Below are 26,306 nucleotides of genomic sequence, written 5' to 3' on the forward strand. Positions count from 1 at the left end.
GAGGTGTGAGAGCTCCTGAATTAATTCCAGCCACTGTTTTTGTGTTCAGGACGAAGGGAAGATTCTGGCAGCCCCCGTTGGCCTGGTATTTAGACGATGTGCTTGAGTGCGTCATGGACAAAGTTTTCCTTTTCAACAGCTTTGTGCTTAGAAGGTTCACCCAGATCAACCCATTTGCTGCTGTATTTTGTCATTTCCAGCGATGGAAAGTCGTTGAGTTGCACTGTTTACTTCTTTTCTTGTAGGTACTTGAAAACTGCCTGGTGTCTCATATCACCTGGCAGCGTATGTTATCCCCGTTCAAGATTTACGTCCTCCTCTGAACCTTCACACCTTAGGTTGCCTTATGTTAACGCTGAATGTATCCATCCAATAAGCTATTGAGGCACCTGCTGAACTTCAAGCTCCTGAGTAGTTTCCCTGTATTTTTAAGAAGCCCATCACATGCTTGAGGTTAGACACACGCTTCAGCGTCTTACTGGATTGTCTAGTTGGGGTTGAGAAACGAGCTGTTTTAGGAGGGCTACTTGCAGGTGGGCGAAGGTGCAGCTCAGCCAACACGGGTGCCTGGCACCATCTCGGACCGCGGCGTTCTGTATAGTGCCAAGCTGCCAACTGCACTCGCCGCAAGCAGCCACTCGGGATGGTTCTTGGGTTTTTCTTTAGGCTTTTTGCTCTACTATAAACATGAGATGGGAGCTTGATGGTGAGAGAGGATCTCCAGGAACAGTGTTTGAGAGCCGCTCCTGCGAAGAAGCAAGCTGGTGTTCCTTGGCTTTTTACATTGTTACTTTACTTGAAGGTGATGTGCTGAGACTGCGTTTTTGCACTATGCTGTACATTTGTAAAGTTTTACAGAAAACACTAATTAAATATGTTTCCTTTTTCTCATTTAGTCCCGCTCTGGCATTTCTCTCACTACTTTCACCTACCCCTCACTCCTGTCCTCCTTCCCAAGTCCTCCTCAAGTGCAAACAGCTTCCAGGAGGTTCACCTGGGATAGTGTAGGGCCCACTGATGGGCTGTGATTGTCTGTGTGAAAAAACAGGAGCTGGAGAGATGTGGCGTGTAAAATGTGGCAAAGTGAGCACAGCTCAGAGCAGCTGAGTTCTTCAAACTAGAAAGCCCGTCAGCGTGGGTATGTAGGGTAAAAGAATCTATAGTTCTTGAAATTACTTGGTTTTAATCCTTTTAGCCTTTTTTTCTTGCTTTCAGTGATGACGGAGCTCAAACTTCGCTCTTGGAATTACTTTTAAAAATCTTTTGTAAGTGTGGTTTGATAACATGGTCCTTCCTACATATTTGTTCTTAGTGTAATAAGGGGGTACCGGGACAGGCACTAAACCACAGCACGAAAATGCACAACCCAGAGCCTCAGAACAGACCTTATCCAGCTGTCTGTCAGAAAAGGGAAGCAGATAATTTTTAGGACTGAGCTCACAAATGTTATTGGCAGAATTTGCAGCTTTCCGAAGAGCAGATTCCTGTGGAGACGCTTTTCCACAAGCCCATTCTCCACAGGCCCTTGCTCATCCTCCTGTCCCGTCCTGGAGGCCAAGGATTTTACCAGCGTGTTTTTACTGGTGGAAGGTGGAAAATGGCTGAAGTTAAAAGCAATCGTGTCCCTGAAGGGCTTTTACAGCTGCTCTGTATTAGGGTTAGTTCTCTTGCCACCAGATGGCACCTAAGCCCAGCTAATTGGAAATAAATCTTTTCAACAAGCCCATAGTAATTTTTTTTTCTTTAAACGTGCGCATCTACAAGGCCTGCTTAATGATCGTAATAAATAGAATTGGAGATTTATAGAAATATGAAAAAAAACATCCACCAAAACTTGGGTATGATTGGTGAAGTCACTTAAAGCCTAGCTTCTGCTCCTGATGCGATTGTTGGTTATATCATAAAAACAACATCAGCCCTTGAAGACAATGACCCTTTAAGAACTCTGTTATGTTGCACTTGAACAGTGTGCAATTATTTTCTAATAACTGACTACCGCAGCTGCTTCTGCGTTAGGAAAATGAGAGCTGTTGATGCCTCAGCAGAACTGGCCAAGGGTCGTCCATTTCCCCCAACTCTTTCTTTGCAGTGTCGCAGGGGCTGCACTGCTCTCCAGCAGTCTCCACTTCCTTGGATTTTATTCTCGAGCTTGTGAGGAGAAGAAGAAAAAAAAAAAAAAAAGGGAAGGGAAGCAGAGGGAACCTGGCTGAGGTATCGCTGCTGTTATCTTCTGTTTCACTTTGGCACGAGACTACCACTGTGATGTAAGAGAGAAGCTAACAAAAGGAAGCCTTTGGTCAGTTTTTTACACCAAAGCTGTCTTTATGCTGCTACTGACTGGCTGGTTATTTTTCTGTTATATTCGAAATCTGGATCCCAAGACACATCTCACAAGGAAAAACAATGAAAATGGCAGATCTAAGTACATGCTTCATCACAGACTGCCCTAAAAGGTAAAACCAGATTTTCCATGCATGGACACTATTTCTGCATCTGTTTTTGCAAAAACAATCATAACGTCTGTGAGTATTGGATCCATAAAATACCCTGCCAAGAAGCAGTCTCCATTTGTTGTTGAGGTCCATCTAGTACGACATACACTGGTAAGGAGATAATACAAGTTAAAAGATATTTGGATGCATGTAGAATCTTTATTTAGTTCAAATGACAGAAACATGTTACATTATGGATTGAAACCCTAAGATGTAAACGTTTAACTAAGTAACTTCCAGAAGGATGCAAGGGGAAAAAACGATGTTAAGAGAGTGGAATTTAACCTTAAACAGTAGTGCCCTCACTTTCCAAGGTAGCAAACGCTGCCAGCTCCCTGAAGAGCTCGAGGCCGAGGGATCTCCAACAGCTTTGGCAGTGGGAGCACATGGCTCCTGCTGCCTGCGTGTTACAGAGGATTACGCGCCTTTTTCACACTGGTGCAACCAAAAGTTCTGCCCTGAAGGTCAGATGCTGGGCTGCCCGAAGCACCAAGTCCTCCCGCTGAAAGCGGTGGGGTTTGTGTCGCAGTAGCTGTTGGGCCAGTTTTAACTCACGGTCCCATTGCTGAACTCTGCACGTTGAGAATAACCGCATGCAGGCAGCCAGGCACTGTGCTCCAGATTTGGTCTGGGTTTTGTTGTTTTGTTGTTTTTTTTTCCCCCAAGTGATTACTCTAATGCACTCTCACTATCCTTGTCACCTTGTACTTCATGAGGACAGCCTTCACCCTCAGCCAGGCGTGGTACTTCTCCATCACTGCTGTTCCCTGTTAAAAGCATGAAGGCAAAAGGCAAATGAAACTCACTGGTGGTCTTTTAATACTGGAAAAAGAAATGTGGAGTGCAATTTTTTTAAACCCATCTAAATAAACCTCAGCAAGAACTTCTGTGTAGAAAAAGAGAAAATAACATTTTAATTCCTGAATAAACAAAAGGAAGAGGTGATCGTTAAACAGCAGATTGAAAATTTTTTCAACAAGAGCTGGACAAATCTTTACTTCTAGTGTGTACGTGACACCCACCTTTTTCCTCTCTGATTAATTATGTCACCGTAATCTTACCAGGGCAAGTAACTTTAATCTTACCATCCTCTTCCCATGGCCTGGGGTCATCTGGTGGACTGCAGACTGGTGACAGTAGTAGGTTACCCTTAGGCTCAGAGACAACCTCTTGTATCAAGGGTTTTGAGGGGGTTGCTTGCTTATCTTTGATCTCCAGGTATCTTTCTGAATTTGCAGGCTCTGTAAGGAAGCTTTCAACAAGGGGTCTTAAGTGCTCCTTTTCATGCTCTTTATGTGTCTTACGCACGTTTGAAAAAATGGCTGTTGGAAATTCTCCTCCTCCCGAATTCTCAAACACGTTTTTATTGTTTTCCTCTAATGCAGAATCGCCGTCATTTGTCATTTCAGAAATTATTTCAATCTTTGGGTGATATTCCTGCTGTAAATGTAGAAAATGAAATTGAAAATGTATTACTCTAGATAGAAAAGCTAAAAGATGGGTAAATATCTCTTGGATCCACATTACAGCTGTCAGCTTTGATGTGCTGTTCCCCTAAAACGTATGGAACAGCTCTTCTTCTTTGTGGATGAATCTTGGGTTAACTATTTCTCAGGCATTAGCGATGGACTGACCCTAAACTATTAACAGTTCACAAAAAGAAGACCTGTTTCAGCAATTCAGCAATGCGTGGGCTCAGTTCTATTACTTTACCTCCAAACAGAAGGACCTGACTAACATCTTCATCTCACTTCAGTTAAGAACTAAACACCCTTCGGATTGTGGGAGCTGCCAACACGTACTCCTTCAAAAATTATCTTTGTTTCCATCCTTTATCTTCTTTTAATTGGAGGCTCTGTTGGCCAAGACATTTTGCAACACTGTGATGAGTCTGTCGCCAAAAGCAAATAAATTCCATGTCTTACACTGACTGTAGGAAACGTTTGCATTATCTTGGAGGGACTTGTAAAAACATGTCCTGTGTCAGCCTCTGTCTCCAGCAAGGCTGATGAGTCAACATCAGCACGAGAAGCGGAGCTGTGCTTTTCATCTTCGTTGTTCGCTTTTTCTTGTTTCTCTTCTGTTTCTGTTTATAGGCTTTTGCCCAGAAGATCAGTTTGGGCACAGCACACGCTAATGTGGGCGTGAACTGCCTGGTGTCTGACTAGCCCTAAGTGGAGCAGAGGAGTTCCAATCTCTCTGTGTTTTCAGTTTAAAAGTCTGATTTTGTTCAGTAGCAGGTGATTTATTCTATCTGTTCAGTCCTTCGCAGCATATTAGTACTGGTAAAGTATATTTTAAGAGTAATCTTCATTCAAACACTACATGCTACTAAGAAATTAATCTTATTTAACTGTTGCATTACTTGATCTTAGTTTTTCATTCTCTTATTTTTGCCACACAATAATATAAACAAATCAAATCAAAAAAAAAAGTTTATGAGTGGACAGAGAAGATCTGCTGAAACATCCGTTTTAGTTCATAAATGCGTAACTGATTGCATCTCCCAAAATAGCATCTCACAACTTAGATTATCCTCATTTTGCAAAACATTTACAAGCTGTGCCACTGGAATGAATAAGATTCTTACCTTTTGAACAAAGCTTTCCTCTTCTGGGGGAAATTCATTTGCATCTATATCTTCTAAATCAGGCAGTTCCTGAGGACAATCACAAGACCATTACTCAGTGGGAAAAACTACTCTAACCAATAAAACACATCTCTATCTCATTGGGAATCTTCAAAGCAACACTTTTCAAAGAAAGAGGCCACAGCCAGGAACACTGCACTGACACCCTCTCCGAGATGACAGTTCCCTCTGTTAAGCACATGTGGGAAAAGGAAAATTCATCTGTCTCCAGAAATAGCACATGGGAAGACAATAACCTTAATGTCAGACTGAATCCTATTTTCTACTATACTGCATGATTATGAAAAAAAAAAAAAGAAAGGAAGATAAAAGGATAGACAGTAAGGCACTAACAGGATTTTAAAAGCAAACGTGGTACATCTATTAGCTGTTTCTTATTTATTCAATAGACTTAACGTCAACAACAAATGACAGGTAAGAGCCAAATCAGGATCTGCAGTCTACCTGAAAGTGTTTATCAGTAAACTCTGTTAACCTCAATACATCTCATAAAACAATGTTTTACTGTGAATGCCTCATAGTTAAGGATATAGAACTGGAAACTTGCTGAGAACAGTTCTTTCCTCAGACAGGTTCAATCATTTCAGTTTTTCATTAGAAAATATTATCTAAGGCAACTGCTACTTGCTGACATCACAGCGAAAATAGAGGGCGGGCACACAAAATCACAGGTAGAGAGAACACCTTTCTGCCAATTCTTTGATGTAGCTCAATACTGGTAAAAGCATCTCCTTTTGGTTTTAGAACTTAATGATTTTGTAGCAAACTGCTCGACGTGGCGGCATCAGAAGCACTTCCTCTGCACTGTCTTGTGTGGTGAAGATTATTACAGAATAAAATTCAACAAAGGAAACTCCTGTTTCCCAATACGGTTGCAGCTAGCATGGCGTGGCGTGAAGTCACATAGTTTTACAAGAATAGCATTAAAAATGTACAAATTAAGGTTTGAGACTGATGTTAGTGAGTGGAATCTGATGTCAAAAGGAAAGTGAAATAGCCATGAGTCTTGTTCCAGGCAGCAGGGTGCACGTGCCCAAACCAAAATTGCTTACTAAAAATTACCCTGGTTTAGGTAGGCAGAATGCAGTTCAAACACCACCCATGGCATGTGCAGCAACATGGGCTTGTTTCTGCTTGACAGAGGGATGTCACAACCGCCGCGTTACAAATCCTCCTCCGCTCTTCTCCCTTATATTACTACTGAGACTATCTACTGACTCCAGGACATGAAGAGGACAGTGCTGCTCCAGAGCTTCTCCCCGTTGGCATCTTCACAGCCGTTCCCTGCTATGTCAGCACTAAGTTTCTTGGGAAAATGTGCAGTAATGTAAGTATTGGGGGTTGTGGTGAGAAGCTCTTTACATCGCTAAACGCCAGTTGGAGAACAGAGTAGCAGAGAACACTGAAACATGTATTAGTGTGTGATTTGGGTTGGGTTTTTCTTCTGTAGAATTAGAATAGTCACACTTAACGTGTCAAGAGAAGCCCTTGTGCTGCAGAATTCCTTTTGTACTATGTTAAGTTTGTGCACAGGACTGTGCTAGGGTGCCATATAGCACCAAGGAAAAAACACACACTGGATTATGAGATCTTCACATTGTGAGTATCTACGGTATTGCTATTTATTTAAAGCTTTTATTTCAGACTCTGCAAGAACTGCGTATAAAAATACTTTGAATGCACTTGGAATTGCTGCCGGTTCTCTCCGTTATCCTTGTTAAAGCTGTTATTAAAAACAGCCAAACAGGAGGATGCAGCAGTAAGCCCTCTACTGAAGCAGTGAGTTGAGCCCTTTGATAACAGGATGGAATTTTTTCTTGGAAAATTAAGAGCACAGAAAAGATATGAGATTTTTCTAAAACATTTCAGTAAGAATTTAGTTAACAGCAGCAGTATAAGGGGTCAAAGAGTATATTAAGTGCTCTGGGAAATCGTAAGCTCTGAAGTTTGTTATTGCTCATTATGTCATAATCTGACGCTGTCAGTTTAGCAGCAGTGTCATAATTAAGACATATTGACTAGCTCTCCTTTGAAGTGAGATTGTGTTTTTCTGTGGTAGCCATGTCCTCCTCATAGATTTCATAGATTTCATAGATTTTCTAGGTTGGAAAAGACTTTAGAGATCATCCAGTCTAACCGTCCCTAATCTCCCATTAAACCATATCCCTAAGTAGTTCATCCACCCTTTTCTTAAACTCATCCAGGGATGGGGACTCAACCACCTCCCTGGGTTGTTTGCCTGGGCATGTTTGTATCATCAGATAGATATCTTAGATAACTGAAGACTGTATTACAAATGTCAATCGCTTATTATATACCTGAATAATGCACGTGCTGCTTTTCTTGGAAATACACCTCAAAATTGTATTTTGAGAATTAATTTCTAATATCGAATACTGCCAGCTAGCATTTACAATGAGTCGGTGGCTATTTCTTCCTTAAACTATTTCTGCAATAGTTCACATTGTCAACTACGTATTTCATTTGAGTTTTGCCTAAGAAGACACATGTATCTACTAGATTTTTCTTTTTGTGATTTCTGTTTTTTAAATGAGAGCCCTCTTTAACTTCTCCAGAGAAATCACAGAGATAGAAGGTCAGCTTCAGGTGATTTATGGCCAAAGGACAAAATAAACTTTGGAAGTGGTGGTAAATTCTTTACACGTGCTACACTGAAGAAAATGAATACCCCTACAACTTTACTTTTTTGGTGGGTTTTTTTTTTCTTTCTTCCCTTTTACTTTTTCTAATAGTAGACCTTTCTTAGAAACCCAGCCATATAGTTTTATTAGCCAGGATGTTACAGGAATTAATTTGGGAGCAGACAATGCCAAAATGTGAACTTCCCAAAATATGAATCCAATACTTACATCAAGATAAAGCTTCTCCAGTTTGATTTGTTCAATTTCAGCATATTCATCCAGTTCAGGAAGCACGGCCTTTTCAGGAGCTGCCTTCTCTCTTGGTAGATCTAAAGAACAAATAGTCAGTTGCAGAGAACTTAGTGAATAAAAGGCTTTTCTATATTGCAACAGCAAGCACTGCGAACCCAAACTGCTGGGGACCTGACTACCACTGCAGAATTCACAGCTGAATCCAGCTCTTTCCATCACACTCTGGGTCTCCTTCATGTTGTATAAATCAATATTCACATTTTGCAATAATGTATTCCACAAAAGCATTCTTCTGTGTGTGAAGGCACAAAACCACTTCTAGAGTGATGTCCAGCTTCTGCTGGCAGACAGACCGCATGGTTTATGTGGGAGCAAGGAAAGCCTGTAAGCTCTTCTGTCCTGTCGCTAAACCTGGCACGTATGAGAAGTGGAATTCCACCTTTATGTAGCAGAAGTTGCAGGTTGAGCCCTCGGAAATTTTTTTGCTTTTTGTATTTCAAGAATATTTTATCCAGTATCACTTGATTTTCAGCTAGTTGCTGTGGAAATCTAATGGGGTGTTCTTATCTATCAATCGGTTTGAATCACGGCAGAGGCCGCGCTACATTAAGACAGAATTTGGCTCATTGTCTCTACATCCTCAGTTTGGTTTGATTCTGCACTCTGTACATTACCTTCTGTCTTCTTGTTGAAGTTTGAGCATTTGTAAGAGTTTGATTCTTGTGCATCCTCTTGAATTCCAGTAGGAATATTTCCAGATGTGAAATCTGTGTTATCTCCCCTATTTGGTAGAAGTGTTATCGCTTCCTCAGAAGCATCAAAACTTTCATTTCTAAACTTCTCAGTCTTCTCTTGAGTTTCTTCCTCCTCTGATATATTTGAAGTCTCTGAGGTATTAGCATTTTGACCACTGGCATCTGAATTTGCAGGTGCTCCTACAGAAGAGACATGTTCATTAGAACTGCTGAGTTAATCTACCATTACTCATTCTAAATATCCAAACTTTAATACATGGTCATAATAGTTTGGCCTAAAACGTGCATCAAAAGCTCCTACTTTGTTTGAGCAGCTGCTCATGGATCAGTAGTCCTCCCAAGACTGCAGCCATGTTGTGGGTTTTCCTATCTCAATTCCCTAGCAAATACAGTTACCCAGGAAAAAAAGACTCATCTAGAGAAAACACTATGGTAAATAATTGTCTGGTATCTATAGTTGACTTTGAAAAGACTCACAAGTAACTACATATTTAAATATATGCTTGAACATTTTGATGGAGCAGTGACAAATGCTGAAGTTATCCTCTCCTTTATGCGATCTACCTGCTTGCAGAAAGTTTTACTTGTTAATCAACCACGTTTGATTTCAGAGCCTGTGAAACCCAAACATCTATCAGCTGATAGATAAACACTCCTCTGCACTGCAGTACTGCCTTCGTATTTGGCTTCTGTCCTGTCCATCCTGAAACACACACACTTCTCTAGAAAGGTTAGGTTGGGACCTATTACTGGTCGTACACGTACACCTCCTTGAATAACGTGACAGGAAAATTTGTGGCATCAAAAAGGGCAGTAAGTGAAGCAAACCATTAAAGCCTTTCCTCTTACTGCCTGTTTTACTGCTGCTGCAGGCTCTAGGCTGAAGCTCTTGCAGCTAGCGAACACAGCGGTGGAGAGGTGCCTGGGTGGGCCTGGTGAGGCGGTTATCGCTCCGTCTTACTGGAGTCCACATGCCGACTGAAGCCAGCCCTGTTCTGCATCTTGGGGAAGTATCGCTCTCGGGGTGTGATTGCCTGCCTCCCCCCAGGAATGCCTGCTGGAACCATTATTGCCCAGACTAGCACCTGGTTGCTCTGGTGAAGAGCACAAGAGCTTGAAACACTGGGACAGAAAGCGCTTTGTTGTATTTTTCTTTCATCAGCAGTGAGAAAGGTGATGATTGCTTAAAATCATTCTGGTTTACCTAAGATGCACCAAGATTAATAAAGTATTTAGTATGGGAAAAGAAGATTCATAAGTATCTTCCAAAAATTGCATCAGCCTGCTTCTGAACATTCAGGAACTATTGATTTATTTTAAACATTCAAATTGAAGCAGACACAGACATCTTCCAAAGAGTAACCACAAACCTTCTAGGATGTCTGTTGAATCTCCATTTCCACATTTTGCACTTGCGTCTCTTTCTTCCACATATGTTCTTCTTTTCTTTTCCTCTGCTTTTTGCCTGATTGCTGCTAAAGCATCAATGCTATCTTGGATTTTTTTCCTCTCTCTGGTTTCCCATTTTTCCCTTTCTGCTTTCTCAGCTTCACGCCCTCCAACAGCCCAGGCTTCTGCACAGGCTCTAATGAAAACACAAAAGCTCACTGTAACATAGCTATAAAAGCCCATCTTTATAACGAAACAGAAATTTAAAATAGCTTGCAACAGCATAAAATAGCTGCAAGAGAAAAAAAGCATGCAGCAATGACGACTCCTACGCAAGAGGGATGCATGTATATCTTATCTTGTATGCGGAACTGCAGCAGAAGAAACCAAGATGCCCGAATGCTGGTGATTACACCACCAGAGAACTGCCAGGAGTGCTGATCTTGGCTCTGCTTTTCCAGACACTTGTTAGTTTCTGTTGCAATCGGGATTTGCCTCTGGTCTACAGACTTGGCTTAAAATAATTCTGTTCAAGTATTGATTCTCTTGTGAAAAAATACACATTTTTTCTAGGTACGTTAGATGTAGAACTCCATAGTATAATACTCTAGTGCTCAAAGTCACCCACTCTTAATAAATTATACCGGTCAGTCTTCCTTTCCTTCTGCGACAATATTGACAAAAACCAGATGAGTGATCATTAACACTTGAGCTTTGTTGCTGTGTAAAGAAGATGGCTCTGTTTCTTACCTGTCCTTTGGGAAAACCGGTCTGTCATCCAGATATGTTAGTTGTTTTAGTCGAACAGTAAGTGTTTTTCTATAATTAGCGATTTTCTTTATCACTTGGTTTCCCATCAAATTCAGCACATGCTAGAGAAACAAGGAAACAATTTTTACAGTTGAGTAGCAAATAAACCCAATCTGAACTGGCGCTTTCCCTATCATTTAAAAACCTAGAAATGAATAAAACATCCTGGGTGTTACAGGTAGTCTACAAAAAACGAATAATGTTTAATAAAGTTGCTTTTAGACCGATACCTGTTGTGCACTGGACTACCTGACCAAACCATTTAATGGGATTCATCCATATACATGATACAAACCCTCAGCTATATTGAGCTTACCAAATTAGGCATGGTCTCCAGAATTGTTATGATATTTGGGTCACTGAGATTGTTGTGGGAAAGATCGAGAACAGAAATACTTGGGCATTCTTGCAAGTGCTGTATGTCTTCCACCGTTTGCAACTTATTGTGAGCAATCTGCAGAGTCTGCAGGACTTTCAGACAAGCTGTCAGACAAGAACAGTACAAGGAAAGGAAAGGTGAGAGTCATTGCTTCACAGAAGGTTTTCTGGAGCAAGTAGAAAACTGCTATGTCAAAATAACGGTTTATAATGAATTGGGAGTGGTTTTTTTTCTAGATTTGTTATACTGCTATATGCACTTTTTGGTTAGGCCTCTGAAGCTGCTTTCTTCACCCCAGGAAAAATAGTTGTTTGGTTTTAGGATGGTGGTTGGTTTTAATTCACGTTTCAAACTAGTCAGTCACACAAAAGCAAGAGCTTGGGTGTAAATTACTCCCAATGTCCACAAATAATAATGTAGAAGAATTATTTTTTATTTTCTGCTGAAGATGGAATAAATCCTTTAACAGACATAAAAGATTTGGTAATGATGTCTGCAACTGCCAAAGCACATCTTAACTGTAATATAAATGGTGAAAACTGGATTGTCAGCCTGTCTGCACCACAGATAAGTGCTGAGATGGTATTAAGAAGTGAGGAAACACTACTTAATTGTCCTAGGTATCCACATGAAAGTAATTACTGTGTCTTTTCTGTTTTCTCATGTTTAAATTGCAAAATACATAGGTTTGACTCTCAAAAGGAGCCTTGTGCACTTTGGTGGGGGATATTGTGCAAAGTTTTAACTAGTGCCACTACTAATAGCTTAGTTTAGTCAAAGCTTAGGAACATGGGCTCATTATAGGTTAAAATAATTGCACCAACAGTTCTTACAAAGATTCTCAATGGTCTTAATGTAGTTGTTATTGATATTGAGGGAATCCAGCTTTTGTAAGGGTTCAAGGTTTTCAATTTTGTTAATGAAATTGAGTTGCAAGTAGAGGCAACGCAACTCCGACAGAGCCTCCAAATTCTCAATTTTTGTTAAGGCATTGCATTGCAGCCATAAACACTTCAATCCGGTGTACTCGTCAAGATTCTCCAGGCGGTCAAATCCTGCAGAAAAAGATGTTTTGAAATGAGATTGCATTGACTGAAAACAAGTCTTTGGAAGAGTAAATGTTATTATACCAGTGCTGCTGAAACAGCCTGTGAGAACACTTGTGCTTAAGTTGCTGCCAATATTTCCACTGAATTAACAGTACTTGTCCCATAAAGGGCAAAAATATATAGCTACCTTTGGCCTGTAACTCCTGCAGCCCTTCAGTTGCTCAAATAATACATATTAAGGAAAAATAGCAAAAACAAGGCCAAATGTGGAAGGTAGGTTTAGCATGTCCTATTTATTTAAAATGATTCTTATGCTAACCTGAACCAGCTAACCGTATCGTGCAAAAACCTGCTCAAAGATCACAAGAGGATGACCCATGTTCACTCCAGCAATTTTTTTTTTTCTTTCAGTAGTATTTGAAAACATGCAGCAAGTGTTTACTGTTTGTTTCCTTCCTGATCTTTTTTACCTGGCAGTAAAAAAAGCCCCCAAAGCTGGAAAACAGCTTCTTTATAGAAATACATCTAAGAAGAAACACATCTTTTCCTCTGAACACAAACCACATCACTATTTTAAGAGATTTCTCAGACGTTACTGTTTTGGTTTCGGGTTTTTTTGGAGGAAGGGGAAGTGTCCCCTGATTCCTATTGATCCTCTGAATGACTCCACAAAGTGAATTAGGTCTACAATCAGTTCATATTTCTATCTTCACATTGACTCATTTTGTTTCACAATGTCATTATTATATAAAAATAACTTATGTTTCTGATTTAAAAGAATTATTAGATACCTTGCTTCAGTGAGCCATAAAACAGATTCCATGTTAAAATGCTACTTTTAAGTAAATCTAAACAGTCATGTTGACATCTTACCTTTATAATGCAAGTAAAGTGTATCATTTAAGTATGGGGTCAAGTATAATTTATGCTGTTTACAAATGTCTCGCAGAATCTTTTTTGTCATTCTAAAATAATAATGGGAACAGAGGCAAAACAAAAAATGTATGTCAGTGCACATTCTGAAATCTTTGGACTTTTAACAGATTTCAATGCAACATGATAGTTCTTTTATGCAAAAGCAATAGCTACAGCTTTCCAGACTAGACTCCAAATAAAAAAGCAGTAGTTTTTTTAGAGCAGCCCGTTCGAAGTGAGTAACCACGCTCTTCGCAGGAAAGTGGGTAGGGAATTAGAGAGTCCAACTTCTTGGAAAAGAGCAGGCTGATTCTGTGTTACATTTTGGTTCCTTCCTTTTCAGTTCTTCCCTCCATTCATGCTGCTTTGGTGCAGGACCTTTGGTGGCACAGCCAATATGCAACGTTTTTCTCCGACTAGAAAAATCAATAGTCATCAACCTAACTTTTTAACGAAATGCCGACTCTGAAATAGCACCCAAGACAGTTTTAATATGCCACTGTGATGGGCTAGGAATGCCACAGTAAGAAAATAAATAACACCTGTTCAATTTTAATTAATATTAAATATTATTAATATTAAGCTCTGCTCCTGTTGGGATTAATGCAAGCGAGAAGCAGGAAAAGGCTACTCAGGGAAGCTGTGGGCTACAGGGGTAAAGCCCCTGGACTGGCAGCCACCAGTGCCCAAACAAAGCCAAAGCTACAGATGGCACTAACATTACAGACAAGTAACTTGGGAACCCATCAGGAACACACCTAGCAAAAACATTCCAAAGCAGAAAATATCTATATCTTCCTGCTTAGAAAGATTAGATTCTATAAAACAAAATTCCAGAATAAAACTTTCAATAGGTATCTCTCACTTAAAGAAATATTGCAGAAGTACAATGTTACCTGATCCAAAATTATTTTCTACTGCTAAATTCCATATTAACAAATTGAACTTTGCATTTGTGGCCATCAGTATTTGTAGGCTTAAGGTCTGTAACAGTAAGATTTTCTTGGCATGAAGATATTTTCAAAATAACAACTTGAGTAGCGAAGTTAAATCTTTTGTAATTAATTTGCTTTTAGATATATTTACTTACTTACGAAATATATTTGCTTACTACACTAAAAATCTCAATATTGCTCAAGAACAAAACTGTAGTAAAGTCAACTAGTCAATTGAGTTCTTGAGGCAATATAAGGTGTGATTGTCAGCCCGTAAGCCAAGCGTGCCTGACGTAAATCTCTGAAGGAATGAACAATTCATAAACTTGAAGCAAAATTTTTAAATATATACTGTTTTCTTGTATTGCCAGCCCAGGTGCATTATTTTGTGCTGGTTACTTGCAGTATATCCCACTGTTTTTCATTGTGCTATTTGTAGTAGCATTTAATCAAGTTATTAGCATCCTCAGGCAATTTGTAGGATCATAAAACGTGTTCCTTCAAACAGGGATTATCCTATGTGCAGTTATTGCTCTCTGCCATCATTCTTCATAAGAACTTAATTCCAAAGTTTGCCAGGCTGATTGGCCCGGGATAACGAAGATAACTGAAGATTTCTATGATAACTGAGGGACAGCCTTTCCCTTAACTTCAAAGGGCTGTACCTGTCTCTAGTAGAACAACTATGTTAAAGTTAGCAGGAACATAAACTCTGGGAAGTTTCACCAACATGTAAGCAGGTACAGGAATGGAGGGTCAATCTTCATTGTTCCTTATTTATCACTCCGTAACTACCCCACATAACCAGATTTTCAACAATGCTATTAAACAGTACTAAATACGGGTTTTAATTTTATTATTTGCTTGCAATGTGCTTAATCAGAGACAACACGAGAATAATCCCATTTCACAACTGTTAACAAACAGCCATTGCACTGTGTGCTGGTTTAGGCTGGACCAAAATCAGAGCCAGAGCTTACAAAGAAGTTGTGTTTTATTGTTAACCACCTGAGGCACCTCTGGATTTCCTCTGCTAAAAATTATCTTGATGACTGTAATATTTACATTGTGATAAATTAATACAATGTGTTGTCTGAATTGATGCCGAGAAGCGGTCAAATCTGCTGACAAATGACTCCCACAAGAGTTTGCACAATTTTCTCCAGATCCATTAAACAGACTACATCATGGAGTTAAAACATAAGTTTGCAACTGTGGCTGTAAAAAAATAAAAAAAGCTGTACAGATGCCAGAAATATCACCAGCTCCTGATTTATTGATTATTCTCAAGTTCACCTTCAAAATGATTCTCCTGAATTAAGATTAACATGTAGAATAGCAAAACTCCCATTGACTTCAGTGACGCCAAGACTTCAATAAAAACCATCCCCAAACAACGTATTATTACCTTACACAGCTCGTCCTTTCTTCTGTCCTTTGACTGAAGGAACTGATTACCGATTTGTGATCACCATCTGATTTTTGTTCATTCTGCTGATCTGCTCTGCACATACAGTTGGAGGCTTTCTCTCCAGTTTTACCATCTTTGTAAGCAAGAAAACAAGTTGCAGTTTAACAGCACGGGTGTGAAAACTGGCGTGTTGTCAACTACTTTAGAGAAATATCGACGAGCACTTGAATAGGAATTTCAAGAAAAGTTCTAACCAAGACTTTTGCTGACATTTTTAATGAAAGGAAACTTGACTTTTTTAGAAGGCAAAGACGTAAAGTAAGTAGTAGCGAAATGAATTGTTGAAATTTGTATTATTTTTTTTAGATCTGGGAGCCAGGTAGTACCCACTAGTCTTAAGATTACTACAATGTACAGTGACTATTAACAAATTACTAGGACCAATGTTCTGGGGTCTTAGACATCTACTATATATTACCTCTCATTAGCAATAACTTAACAAGAGTGTATACTTTGCATAGATTTCATAGATTTCATAGATTTCTAGGTTGGAAAAGACCTTAGAGATCATCGGGTCCAACCGTCCCTAATCCCCATTAAATCATATCCCTAAGTAGATCATCTGCGTCATCTCAAGCACCGTTTGTTACTCTAGCTCTTCTACAAATTTACCCTTTTGCGCTCTTTGGAAGGTGTCTCCAGTACTATACTCATTCAAGCTGTCTTTAGGCTGCCTTTGATTAATTGCATTTTCAACATTCTCCTCTTCAGAGTCTTGCTCCACACCTTTTAGTTGAGCTTGTAGTCCATACACTTAAAAAGAGACAGTGCAAACAAGATGATTGTACCAGCTCATTTAAATATGATTGTAATTAAAGTATGTAGAGATTGGGTTAGCTGTATGATTGCAACACAGGAAAAGGCATCTCTCCAGCAAGAAGAAAATTAAAGAAATGGGGAAAAAAAAAAAAAGCCTCATGATAGCATTTGAGTAAGCTTCAGCTACGGCAAGATTTTCAGTGACTTCAGTGGGAGAAAGAATAGACTCATATTGCATCCAGGTGAGTAATGACAGACTTGACTTCTAGGCCACTAAAGTTCCCTAAATTCATTCCAGCGAGCCGGCTGGAAGGGCTCACCTGTGCTGACAGAATTGCCTTCATCTTCTGTGTGGGCAGTTTCATTTCTGGTATCTTCCGACACCTCTTGCGCATCAAGCTCCCCTCCCAGGCCTTCGTCCGAGTCTTCGTTTTGTGATTGCATTTTAAGATAGGCGATTTAGGCAAACAGCAGCCCAGTCAGTATTTGACTTACAGTCCAGCTTCCAGAGGAAATGCCTGATGGTTTCAGCAGGGCAACCTGTTACAGATAAAAAGACCATATGAGTAAATGACCAAGCATGGAGCGCACAACCTGGGGCGAGTCACTGCGGAGATACTGGAATCCGGGAGTTTATCCCAAACCCTGCCCACCGCAGGTCGCGCTCAGGGCAGGCAGGACCGTGGCCAAGAAGCCTCTGAAAACAGCGCGAGTCACTTCTCCCTCTGGAAGCCGGCGAGCTGGGGATGCGGAGCAAAGCCGGGCAGGCTCCTGAGGGGAGCTGCGGTCTCCTCACAGGGACCGCGGATGCCGCCAGGCTCCAGCCCGGCTCTGTTTGCTGCTGTAACGCTCGGGGCGCGTGTCCCCGAGCGCCGTTAAACCCGCCGCTCCCCTCACCTGCTCCCACACCCGGGCCGGCCGGGCGTGCGGGGCCGGGCCGCGGCTCGCGGGGTCGGCGGCCGCCCCTGGCCTTGCCCGGCACCTCCCAGGCAGCAGGAGAGGCAAACCGCGAGGGACGGAGCGGAGAGACCCGGGCCCGGACCCGGGCCCGGACCCGCTCCCGACAGAGGCCCCTGAGGCGCGGCCGGCCGCCCCAACCGCCGCCGTCGCCATGGCGACGCCGCGCGCAGGCCCATAAGGCGCCGCGGCCGCTCCCGGCGGCCCCGCGCAGCGGTGCAGGCGGCGGCGGGCGAGGGGAGCGCGGCGGCGCCGCCGGAGGGCCTGGCCCGGCCCCGCGGCCGCGGGTGAGGCACACCGGGCGGGCGACAGCCCCGCGCGCCGGTAACAGCGCCGCGGGGCGGTGGGGAGCGGTTCTGCGCGCCGTTCCTCCCCGTGGGCCGCGGGCGGGGTGTCGGTTTTCCTCCGTTACAGCGTAGCCGGGGCGGCGGGCCGGGCCGGGCCCGCTGGTGGCGGGGGCTCGTCGGGAAGGGCGCGCCCGCAGCTCGCGGTCCCTCCCGGGCGGGGTGAGGGTTGTGTCCCGGGGCGCGCTCGGTCTCGCAGGGCGGTGTGTAGCGGCCCTGAAGCCAGTGGCGGGAAACCGCCGGCTGCGGCTGTAGAGCGGGCGCTGCCGAGGAGACGGCGGTTGGGTTCTGTGCTCGCTTTAAAAAATCGTTGTTTAAATAAATTGCTGTGTCTCCCACGTAGCTTTCTGTGCTTGGAAAAGCCAGTTGTTTCTAGTGTGCTCAGCTCTCTCCTGGTTATCCTTGCCTCTGTTGTAGGTGGATCTTCATCTTCCAAAAACTAGTTTTTACGTGTTGAGCTTTCTTACCTGCTTGGACTTGAATCGTTTTATTTACAGGACCATTGATTGGTGTCCTTGCAGTATAACTGGTTAATAGCTAAACCCCTGAACAAGGGCTAAACAGGAGCTAAACCAGTGAGGATGATGGTAGGTGATGCCCAAATTTTAGCAGGCTGACTTGTGGCTTTTCTGCATCAAAATGGTGCTCAGGCTGTAACGTGCTGAATCCCAAAGATTATCCATTCAGTCTGAAAATTTTACATGGGCCAAGACGTGTTTGTAATTGTCTGTGTCTCTTATTTTTTTTTCCAGGCTTGCGATCACCATGGCTGCAGTGGATCGTTTCTACCTCTTGTACAGAGAGATCAGTCGTTCCTGCAATTTTTACGTAGAGGCCCTGGCTATAGTAGGAGCTTGGTACACAGTCAGAAAGTGTGTGTCTCTTGCCTTTAACACTTACAGCATGCTTAGGTTGCATGTAATTCCGAAGCTGGGCGGCGAGGTCGATCTTGTCAAGCAGTATGGGAAGTGGGCCGTGGTCACTGGTAAGAGACTGAAGCAGTATATGTGCTTGTGTTTATGTAACAGACTGTGCCAGTACTGTAAAACTGCTGAGTGGGCTTTATGGCGCACACTGGGGCCTGTATTGTCTCAGGCTGCAGGTGAGTCTAACTGAGCAGGGACAGTCGCTCGGTGCTTTACTAAATTCATTTCCTCAGGAGGTGGGCAAGCTCAGTGTGTTGACTGACTGCTGGGAAAGAATCACAGAGCAATTTTCCCCAAAACTGCCAAGTACACCCTGAACACACCCGCATAGGCAGAGATGCAGACAAGATGCTTTTTTTGCTGTGGCTTTTCATGTATGCTCAAGTTCTTAACAAGGTTTAAGCCATGTGCCTCTGTTTTCGTTAAAGGTTCTACTCTAAGCTCTGTGTTGTTGTAACAGAACGTATAAAACTTGTATGAGGTGGGATTGCAGAATGTTGCTACTGACAATGTTGTCTTTAATGTTGCGGCCTTGACATCAGCATATTCAGTGCCACGTGGTCTTCAGAGAAGGAAATAGAACTATAATTGAAAGAACTGTCAAAACAGAAGGCTGCTCTGATTTTCACCTTGTTTTTTATTCTCTGTTACAGGTGGCACAGATGGCATCGGGAAGGCGTATGCTGAAGAACTGGCAAAGCGTGGTGTGAACATCATCTTAATCAGCCGAAGCAAAGAGAAGCTGGAGGCTGTATCTAGGAGCATATCTGAAACCTATAAAGTGGAAACAGATTTCATAGTAGCTGACTTCAGCAAGGGGCGTGAGCCTTACCCAGCCATTAAGGAGGCTCTGAAAGACAGAGAAATTGGCATTTTGGTGAATAACGTAGGAATGTTTTATCCTTACCCGGATTATTTTACCAACCTACCTGAGGATATGCTGTGGGACATGATCAACATAAATATTACTTCTGCTAACATGATGGTTCATATTGTGCTGCCGGGCATGGTAGAGAAGAAGAAAGGGGCAATTGTGAATGTTTCTTCTGCATCCTGTTGTCAGCCGACACCGATGTTGACAATCTATGGAGCCTCTAAAGTAGGTTGGGGTGTGATGTTTAATGCTGTGCGCTGAAAAGTAAATGCGTTATAGGTTGGTTGGTTGTAAAGGCATTCAGAAAGGAGATTAAAATATACTTGAAAGTTTTCTAGGGATTTGTTCAGATATCGGAGGTGAATTTTGTATGTAATATGCAGTAAACTCTTTATCTTCACCGATACTGGGCTTTGAACCAGTCAGTCCTATTTGAATTATATGTGAACTGTGGCATAACAGTTTTTCGGGGAAAAATGATCTCTTTTTCAGAGGAATGACGTGCAAAGCAAAGTGGCAGTCCTATGACCCATTGAAAGGGTCCAGAATTTAATCTCTCTTCTTCAGCTGAACTGTGCAGGCGTATCTCAAGCTACTTGCACAGTAGTATTTGGTAGCAAGATGGGCTATACTCATGCTCAAGCCACCACTGTGACAAGGGCCAAACGAAGCCACTGCTTCACCTAACATCAAGGGGCAGAAGGCTTCTTACATCATTGACTGCACCATATTTTGGGAGAAGTGAAAAGAACTTCCCTCCTGTAATTATTCTTCCTGAGATGATCCAGTCAATAACGAATAGGATGGGGCCGCTGGGTGATGCCGGAAGTATGAACGCAGCGATGTGGATTTACACTGGATGACTTGCTGCCGAATCCACAAAAGCAACTGAGATGGTAGAAGGATCTTGTCTCCATCTGGTGTCTAAACACAAGTGGCTATTTCTCCCAGCTGTAGGTGGCTGCTCTCTGCTGCAGCCTAACCCCCGTGCAGCCTTGCTCCTGGGAGATAGCTCTTGTGAGTACTTCCTTTTGCCTGGAGCAAAACCAGATCTTACTACCCCAAGGTATAAAACTCCTTGCAGGTTTTCTTCGGTATGGAAACTGGCTCTAGATCGCTGTTTCTGCTGCAGAGTATCTCCCCCCTTGGTTATGCTAAGTGTATGTAGAACTGCGCTCAGAATGAAAACAATTAAAAGACCTGAATGAAAAACAACAGAACAAAACCAAATGTACCGAAGTTTTTTCCTGTAGCTGGCATCATTAATCCAAATCCAAGATCAGCAATCCAGTTTAAAGCCTGGCCTCTGAACAGGTACATTGGTACAGAAGTAGGAACAAGCTGCTCGAGCATCCTAAGCCCCTTTGTGAGTTAAGAGAGTGAGGTGTTTGAGGTGGTTGGCTGTTTTTGTTTGTTTTCCTAAAGCAGGTGTAACAGCGTTTGTAGGAGATGCTGTCCCAACAGTTTGTTGAGAATGGCACTTCGGTGAGGCCGTTTGGGAGCAGAAAGCCGTTCACTCACAAGCTGAGCCTAAAGTGTGCTTTCTCGGGAGTAACTGGCTGTGGCACGGCAGCAGCTTTCAGATGTTTCTGCCTTGATAAGACTGAGCCATGCTCATTTTTCCATCTCTTTGATTCCAGCAATCCTAGTTACCAGGCTTGTGCTTTTTTATGTTATTCTGCAAAAGTAAAATGAACTAAAGGAGGTAATACAGGAAGACATAAACAAACACATGTTTAATTTTGCACAAGAGAGTTGCAGGAAGTAATTAACATAGCTTCTGGGGAAGATCAGTGGAATATAAAATTCACCTGTAAATGTATTAAAGAATGGAACTTCACTTTGTCCTCTTGACAGTCGTAGGTATAGTTAGCTTTGGAGCGTCCCCTGCCATGCCCCTAAACTAAACAAGGTGTTTGTTTGAGATGAAATAAGCGTTTCTGTATTGTTTTGAAGGAGAAATTGTCAGATTGTTTGTTAAATTCGCATCAGAGTTAAGCAGTCGCTTTGTCCTGCAAGTTACAGGACAAAGGTAACTTACTCTTGCAGGTTTTTAGCAAACAAATAGCAACAAATAGAAATGTTGTTAAGGCTTTAGAAATGTGTATTTTCATAATGTTTATTCAAGCTTTTATTTTTTTAGCTGATGTATAAAATATGACAACTTTTCTGTAATTTTAATGCAACTCTGCCCTAAGACTTGATTGTGGGTTTTTTTTAAAAAAAAAAAAAAGGAAAGAAAAAAAGACGTGTCTTTCTGCTTTTGTCTTTCTAGATCTACCTGGACTATTTCAGTAGAGCACTACATTATGAGTATGCCTCAAAGGGAATTTTTGTTCAGAGTTTAACCCCATTCGTAATTGCTACAAAAATGGTAGCGGGCATCAGCGTTGCATCAAAGAGATCTTTCTTTTTTCCTTCCGCTGAAGAATATGCAAGTCATGCTGTTTCTACTCTTGGGTTGTCCACAAGGACTACTGGTTACTGGAAGCATGCAATAAAGGTAATAGAAGTCATTAAACTATTTCATGTTTGTCTATAGAAGTAAAGAAGCTGTTTACTTTCTTAGGATTCCAAATGAAAACTATGCCTGTATTCTGAAAAAGTACTAGATACATTGTAGGACTTAAAGGGATTGTGCCATATTTTCTCACTGATTCTGCTTTAGAAAATTATGTTGGGGCATGCTTGTTTTTTGAAAGGAGAGGGAATCCAGTTCCCACTTGAAATGTGCAGCAAAAATGGGAAAGAGACAATTTTTTATTCAAAAGCATAGAATATCTTGTTTCACTTGGTGTGTTTCTGACTGGGCAAGCATTTCACTGTCTTGTATGAACAGAAGTAGCTTTTTTCAATCTTAATTTATTGTGTGTATTTCAGCTTTGAGGAAGAGTAGGTAGGGAGGATGGAATAATAGCAGAAAAAAACCCTATGTTTTTATCCTAAACTACCTGGAAGCAGGTCCTCTCTATGTTAGATTTTTGGTTTTAGGGGCAGACTGTGGGCTCCAAAGTAATTTTAAGAGCTTGTGTCCTACTTAGTGACTTTCTATAGCATTAGGAAGGAGTAGAAGGAATTGAAGAAGTCCAAAAGGGATGAAAGAGATGGGAAGGGTTCTGTCAAGATGTGGCAATTAAAGGAAGTGGACAGTATTGCTGTTGTGAACTTGAACAAACCACTTCAGGATTTATTTGCAGAACCTAACTGTTCAGCTGTGTGCGCTCCTTTCAAAGTGTCTAAACATATTTATTTTCAGGGGGTTGAATTTAAAGCTTAGTCGCTGGTGCTTAAGCAAGTTTCGCTTTGCTTTAGTGGTAAGCTGAGAAACTGTTTGCTTACTTTGATGGAATATATCTTAATCCGTCCCTTCCTTTCTTCTTTTTCTCTTCTTGTTTCCTTGTGCCTCTCCACAGTTCACGTTGGGCGAACGCCTACCTGAGTGGATCTGGGCATGGTTTGCAATGTATTTTGGCAGAATTACACGCAAGGAAGCTTTAACATGCAAAGTGAAATAGCAATATCCAGATGTCCTGCGTAACAAGTACTATATTCTGATCAGAGTGCTGCAAAAACACTTAGTGAACCTTGGTGGACTTACTGTAACTTATTCATACCTTGCCAAACAAGCTATGTGTAAGCTAGACATCAGAAGTCTGGATCTTCTCTGTATGTATCCTTGTATTATAAATAACTCCTCCAGTGCTTTCCAACATGACAAAGAGCTGATCTTGTTGAGGTTCATCTCTGTTCACTTTTCTCTTCAAGGGCAGAAGCAGGTATAGTTTTAATTCTGACAGTAAATGACTTTCGCTTGCATAGTGCTACACGGTGTCAACTTTACAAGTTGACAGAATTTGAGAATTCTCCAAATCTGTCAGAAATGGGCCCTCAAAAAGTCATGCTGTTCAAAAAGACAGTCCCAGTCAACTGTATTAAGTTTCTTTATTACATAGTTTTGTGTAACTCTTCTGGTCTTCTAACAGCAGTTGTTTGTATGCTCTAAGTGCAAATGTTGTTGCTTTTAATTATGTTATTTAAGGACCTTCTCAAAATTAAGGTGTATGGCAAGATAATACTGACTTGGAGGTTGAAGTGACTGAAAAAGTCTTACAGAGCTCTAAAGGAATTTGGAGATAAGCTCGTTTGCTATATTATTCCAAGTGTGAATGATCTTGATAATCCTTTAAGTATTCCTTCAGCAATTTGTAATATGGCTGGAGAATTGAATAAAGATGTAAAAACACATTAGCTACAGAAAAATAATGAAGAAATAATGTTTTGATTTAAAACCAGTGATTTGTTTCCTAAGATAATAAAAAAAAACCCCTTATTGAAGTTTTGATGCCATATGATTTTGATGCTTTTGTTTATATAAATATGTTTATGCATATGTACTTACTAGAAGTCATCTGGTGACATACAGTGCTCGTATGTGTGGCAGGCTCTACATCAGAGTCAGGAAAGCTTTCCTTTCTGAGTACCTGAAAGAGGACATGACTCAGGAAGAATGTTCTCAGTCTTTTTCAGACAGAATCAGAATGTTAGGGATTGGAAGGGACCTCAAAGGATCATCTAGTCCAATCCTCCTGCCTGGCCTGAGCAGGACCACCTAGATCAGATCACACAAGAATGCGTCCAGGCAGGTTTGGAACATCTCCAGAGAAGGAGACTCCACAACCTCTCTGGGCAGCCTGTTCCAGTGTTCTGTTACCCTTACTGGGAAGAAGTTCTTCCTCATGTTTAAACGGAACCTCCTGTGTTCCAGCTTATACCCATTTCCCTTTGTCCTATCATTGGATGCCAGTGAGAAGAGCCTGGCTCCATCCTCACGGCAGTCACCCTTTACATATTTATAAACATTAATGAGGTCCCCCCTCAGTCTCCTCCAAGCTAAAGAGACCCAGCTCCCTCAGCCTTTCCTCATAAGGGAGATGCTTCACTCCCTTCAGCATCTTTGTGGCCCTGCGCTGGACTCTCTCAAGCAGTCCCTTGTCCTTCTTGAACTGAGGGGCCCAGAACTGGACACAATATTCCAGAAGTGGCCTCACCAGGGCAGAGTAGAGGGGGATGAGAACCTCTCTTGACCTACTAATTACACCCCAGGATGCCATTGGTCTTCTAGGCCACAAGGGCACATTGCTGGCTCATGGTCATCCTGCTGTCCACCAGGTCCCTTTCCTCTGGGCTGCTCCCCAACAGTTCAGTCCCCAACTTGTACTGGTACATGGGGTTGTTCTTACCCAGATGCAAGACTCTACACTTGCCCTTGTTGTATTTCATTAAATTTCTCCCCACCCAACTCTCCAGCCTGTCCAGGTCTCTCTGAATGGCAGCACAGTCTTCAGGTGTGTCAGCCACTCCTCCCAGTTTAGTGTCATCAGCAAACTTGCTGACCATGCACTCTATTCCCTCATCCAAGTCATCGATGAATATGTTAAACAATACAGCTCCCAGTACTGACCCTTGAGGGACCCCACTGGATAAAGGCCTCCAACTGGACTCTGTTCCATTGACCACTACTCTCTGGGTTCTATCCTTCAGCCAGTTCACAATCCACCTCACTATCCGATCATCCAAACCACACTTCCTCAGTTTAGCTGTGAGGATGCCATGGGAGACTGTGTCAAATGCTTTACTGAAGTCAAGATAGACCATATCCACTGCTCTACCATCATCCACCCACTGGGTGATGTCCTCGTAAAAGGCTATCAGGTTTGTCAAGCACGACTTCCTCTTAGTGAAGCCATGTTGACTGCCCCTAATGACCCTCTTATCCTTGATATGCCTAGAGACAGCACCAAGGATAAGTTGTTCCATCATCTTTCCAGGGATGGAGGTGAGGCTGGCCAGTCTATAGTTACCTGGGTATTCCTTCTTGCCCTTTTTGAAGACCAGAGTGACATTTGCTTTCCTCCAGTCCTCAGGCACCTCTCCCATTTCCCACGATTTAGCAAAGATGATGGCGAGTGGCCTGGCAATGACATCTGCCAGCTCCCTCAGCACCCACGGGTGCATCCCATCAGGACCCATGGACTTATGGATGGCCAGGTTGCTTAACTGGTCCCTACCCAAGTCCTCATCAACCAGGGTAGACTCCTCCTCTATCCTGACTTCCTCAGGAGCCTCAGGGTTCTGGGGCTCATCAGGATAGGCTCCAGCAGTATAGACTGAGGCAAAGAAGGCATTCAATAACTCTGCCTTCTTCTCATCCTCTGTCACCAGGGCACCCTCCTCATTCACCAGTGGGCCTACATTGCCTCTAGTGTTAGTTTTATCTGCAATGTATTTGAAGAAGCCCTTTCTGTTGTCCTTGACCTTTCTTGCAAGGTTTAATTCCAAGGAGGTCTTAGCTTTCCTAGTTGCCTCCCTACATCCTCTGACAGCAGACCTATATTCCTCCCAAGTGGCCTGCCCCTCCTTCCATGATCTGTACACTCTCTTTTTCCACTTGAGTTTGCCCAACCGTTCACCATTTAACCATGCAGGTCTCTTGGTGCCCTTTCTTGACTTCCTACCTGTTGGGATGCACTGGTCTTGAGCTCAGAAGAAGAGGTCCTTGAAGGCTAACCAACTATCTTGGGCCCCTTTACCTTCCAGTACTCTGTCCCATGAGATTTCTCCTAGCAATTGTTTGAAAAGATCAAAGTTGGCCCTACTGAAGTCCAGGGTTCTAGTTCTGCTAGGTATTCTCTTCCTGCCACATGAGA

General features: G+C 42.2%; 2 protein-coding genes across 2 annotated transcripts; one reads left to right on the forward strand and one right to left on the reverse strand.

The window, feature by feature from the left end:
• Nucleotides 1-3,161: 3,161 nt before the first annotated feature.
• Nucleotides 3,162-16,942, reverse strand: DNAAF1 (dynein axonemal assembly factor 1). The gene is made up of 13 exons (XM_086621162.1): nucleotides 16,819-16,942; nucleotides 16,352-16,492; nucleotides 15,677-15,812; nucleotides 13,292-13,383; nucleotides 12,203-12,424; nucleotides 11,307-11,473; nucleotides 10,931-11,052; nucleotides 10,162-10,376; nucleotides 8,711-8,971; nucleotides 8,013-8,113; nucleotides 5,083-5,151; nucleotides 3,554-3,932; nucleotides 3,162-3,259 (listed from the first exon to the last, which is right to left on the reverse strand). The coding sequence occupies exons 1-13, from the start codon at nucleotides 16,940-16,942 to the stop codon at nucleotides 3,162-3,164; spliced, it is 2,127 nt and encodes a 708-aa protein (XP_086477288.1).
• Nucleotides 16,943-17,763: 821 nt separating this feature from the next.
• Nucleotides 17,764-23,902, forward strand: HSDL1 (hydroxysteroid dehydrogenase like 1). Its single transcript, XM_086620985.1, has 5 exons — nucleotides 17,764-17,779; nucleotides 18,552-18,784; nucleotides 19,379-19,824; nucleotides 21,875-22,102; nucleotides 23,013-23,902. The coding sequence occupies exons 2-5, from the start codon at nucleotides 18,565-18,567 to the stop codon at nucleotides 23,112-23,114; spliced, it is 996 nt and encodes a 331-aa protein (XP_086477111.1). The 5' UTR covers nucleotides 17,764-17,779; nucleotides 18,552-18,564; the 3' UTR covers nucleotides 23,115-23,902.
• Nucleotides 23,903-26,306: the final 2,404 nt, after the last annotated feature.

Source organism: Tauraco erythrolophus, chromosome 15 (assembly GCF_009769465.1).
Source record: "Tauraco erythrolophus isolate bTauEry1 chromosome 15, bTauEry1.pri, whole genome shotgun sequence".
Taxonomy (NCBI): Eukaryota; Metazoa; Chordata; class Aves; order Musophagiformes; family Musophagidae; genus Tauraco; species Tauraco erythrolophus.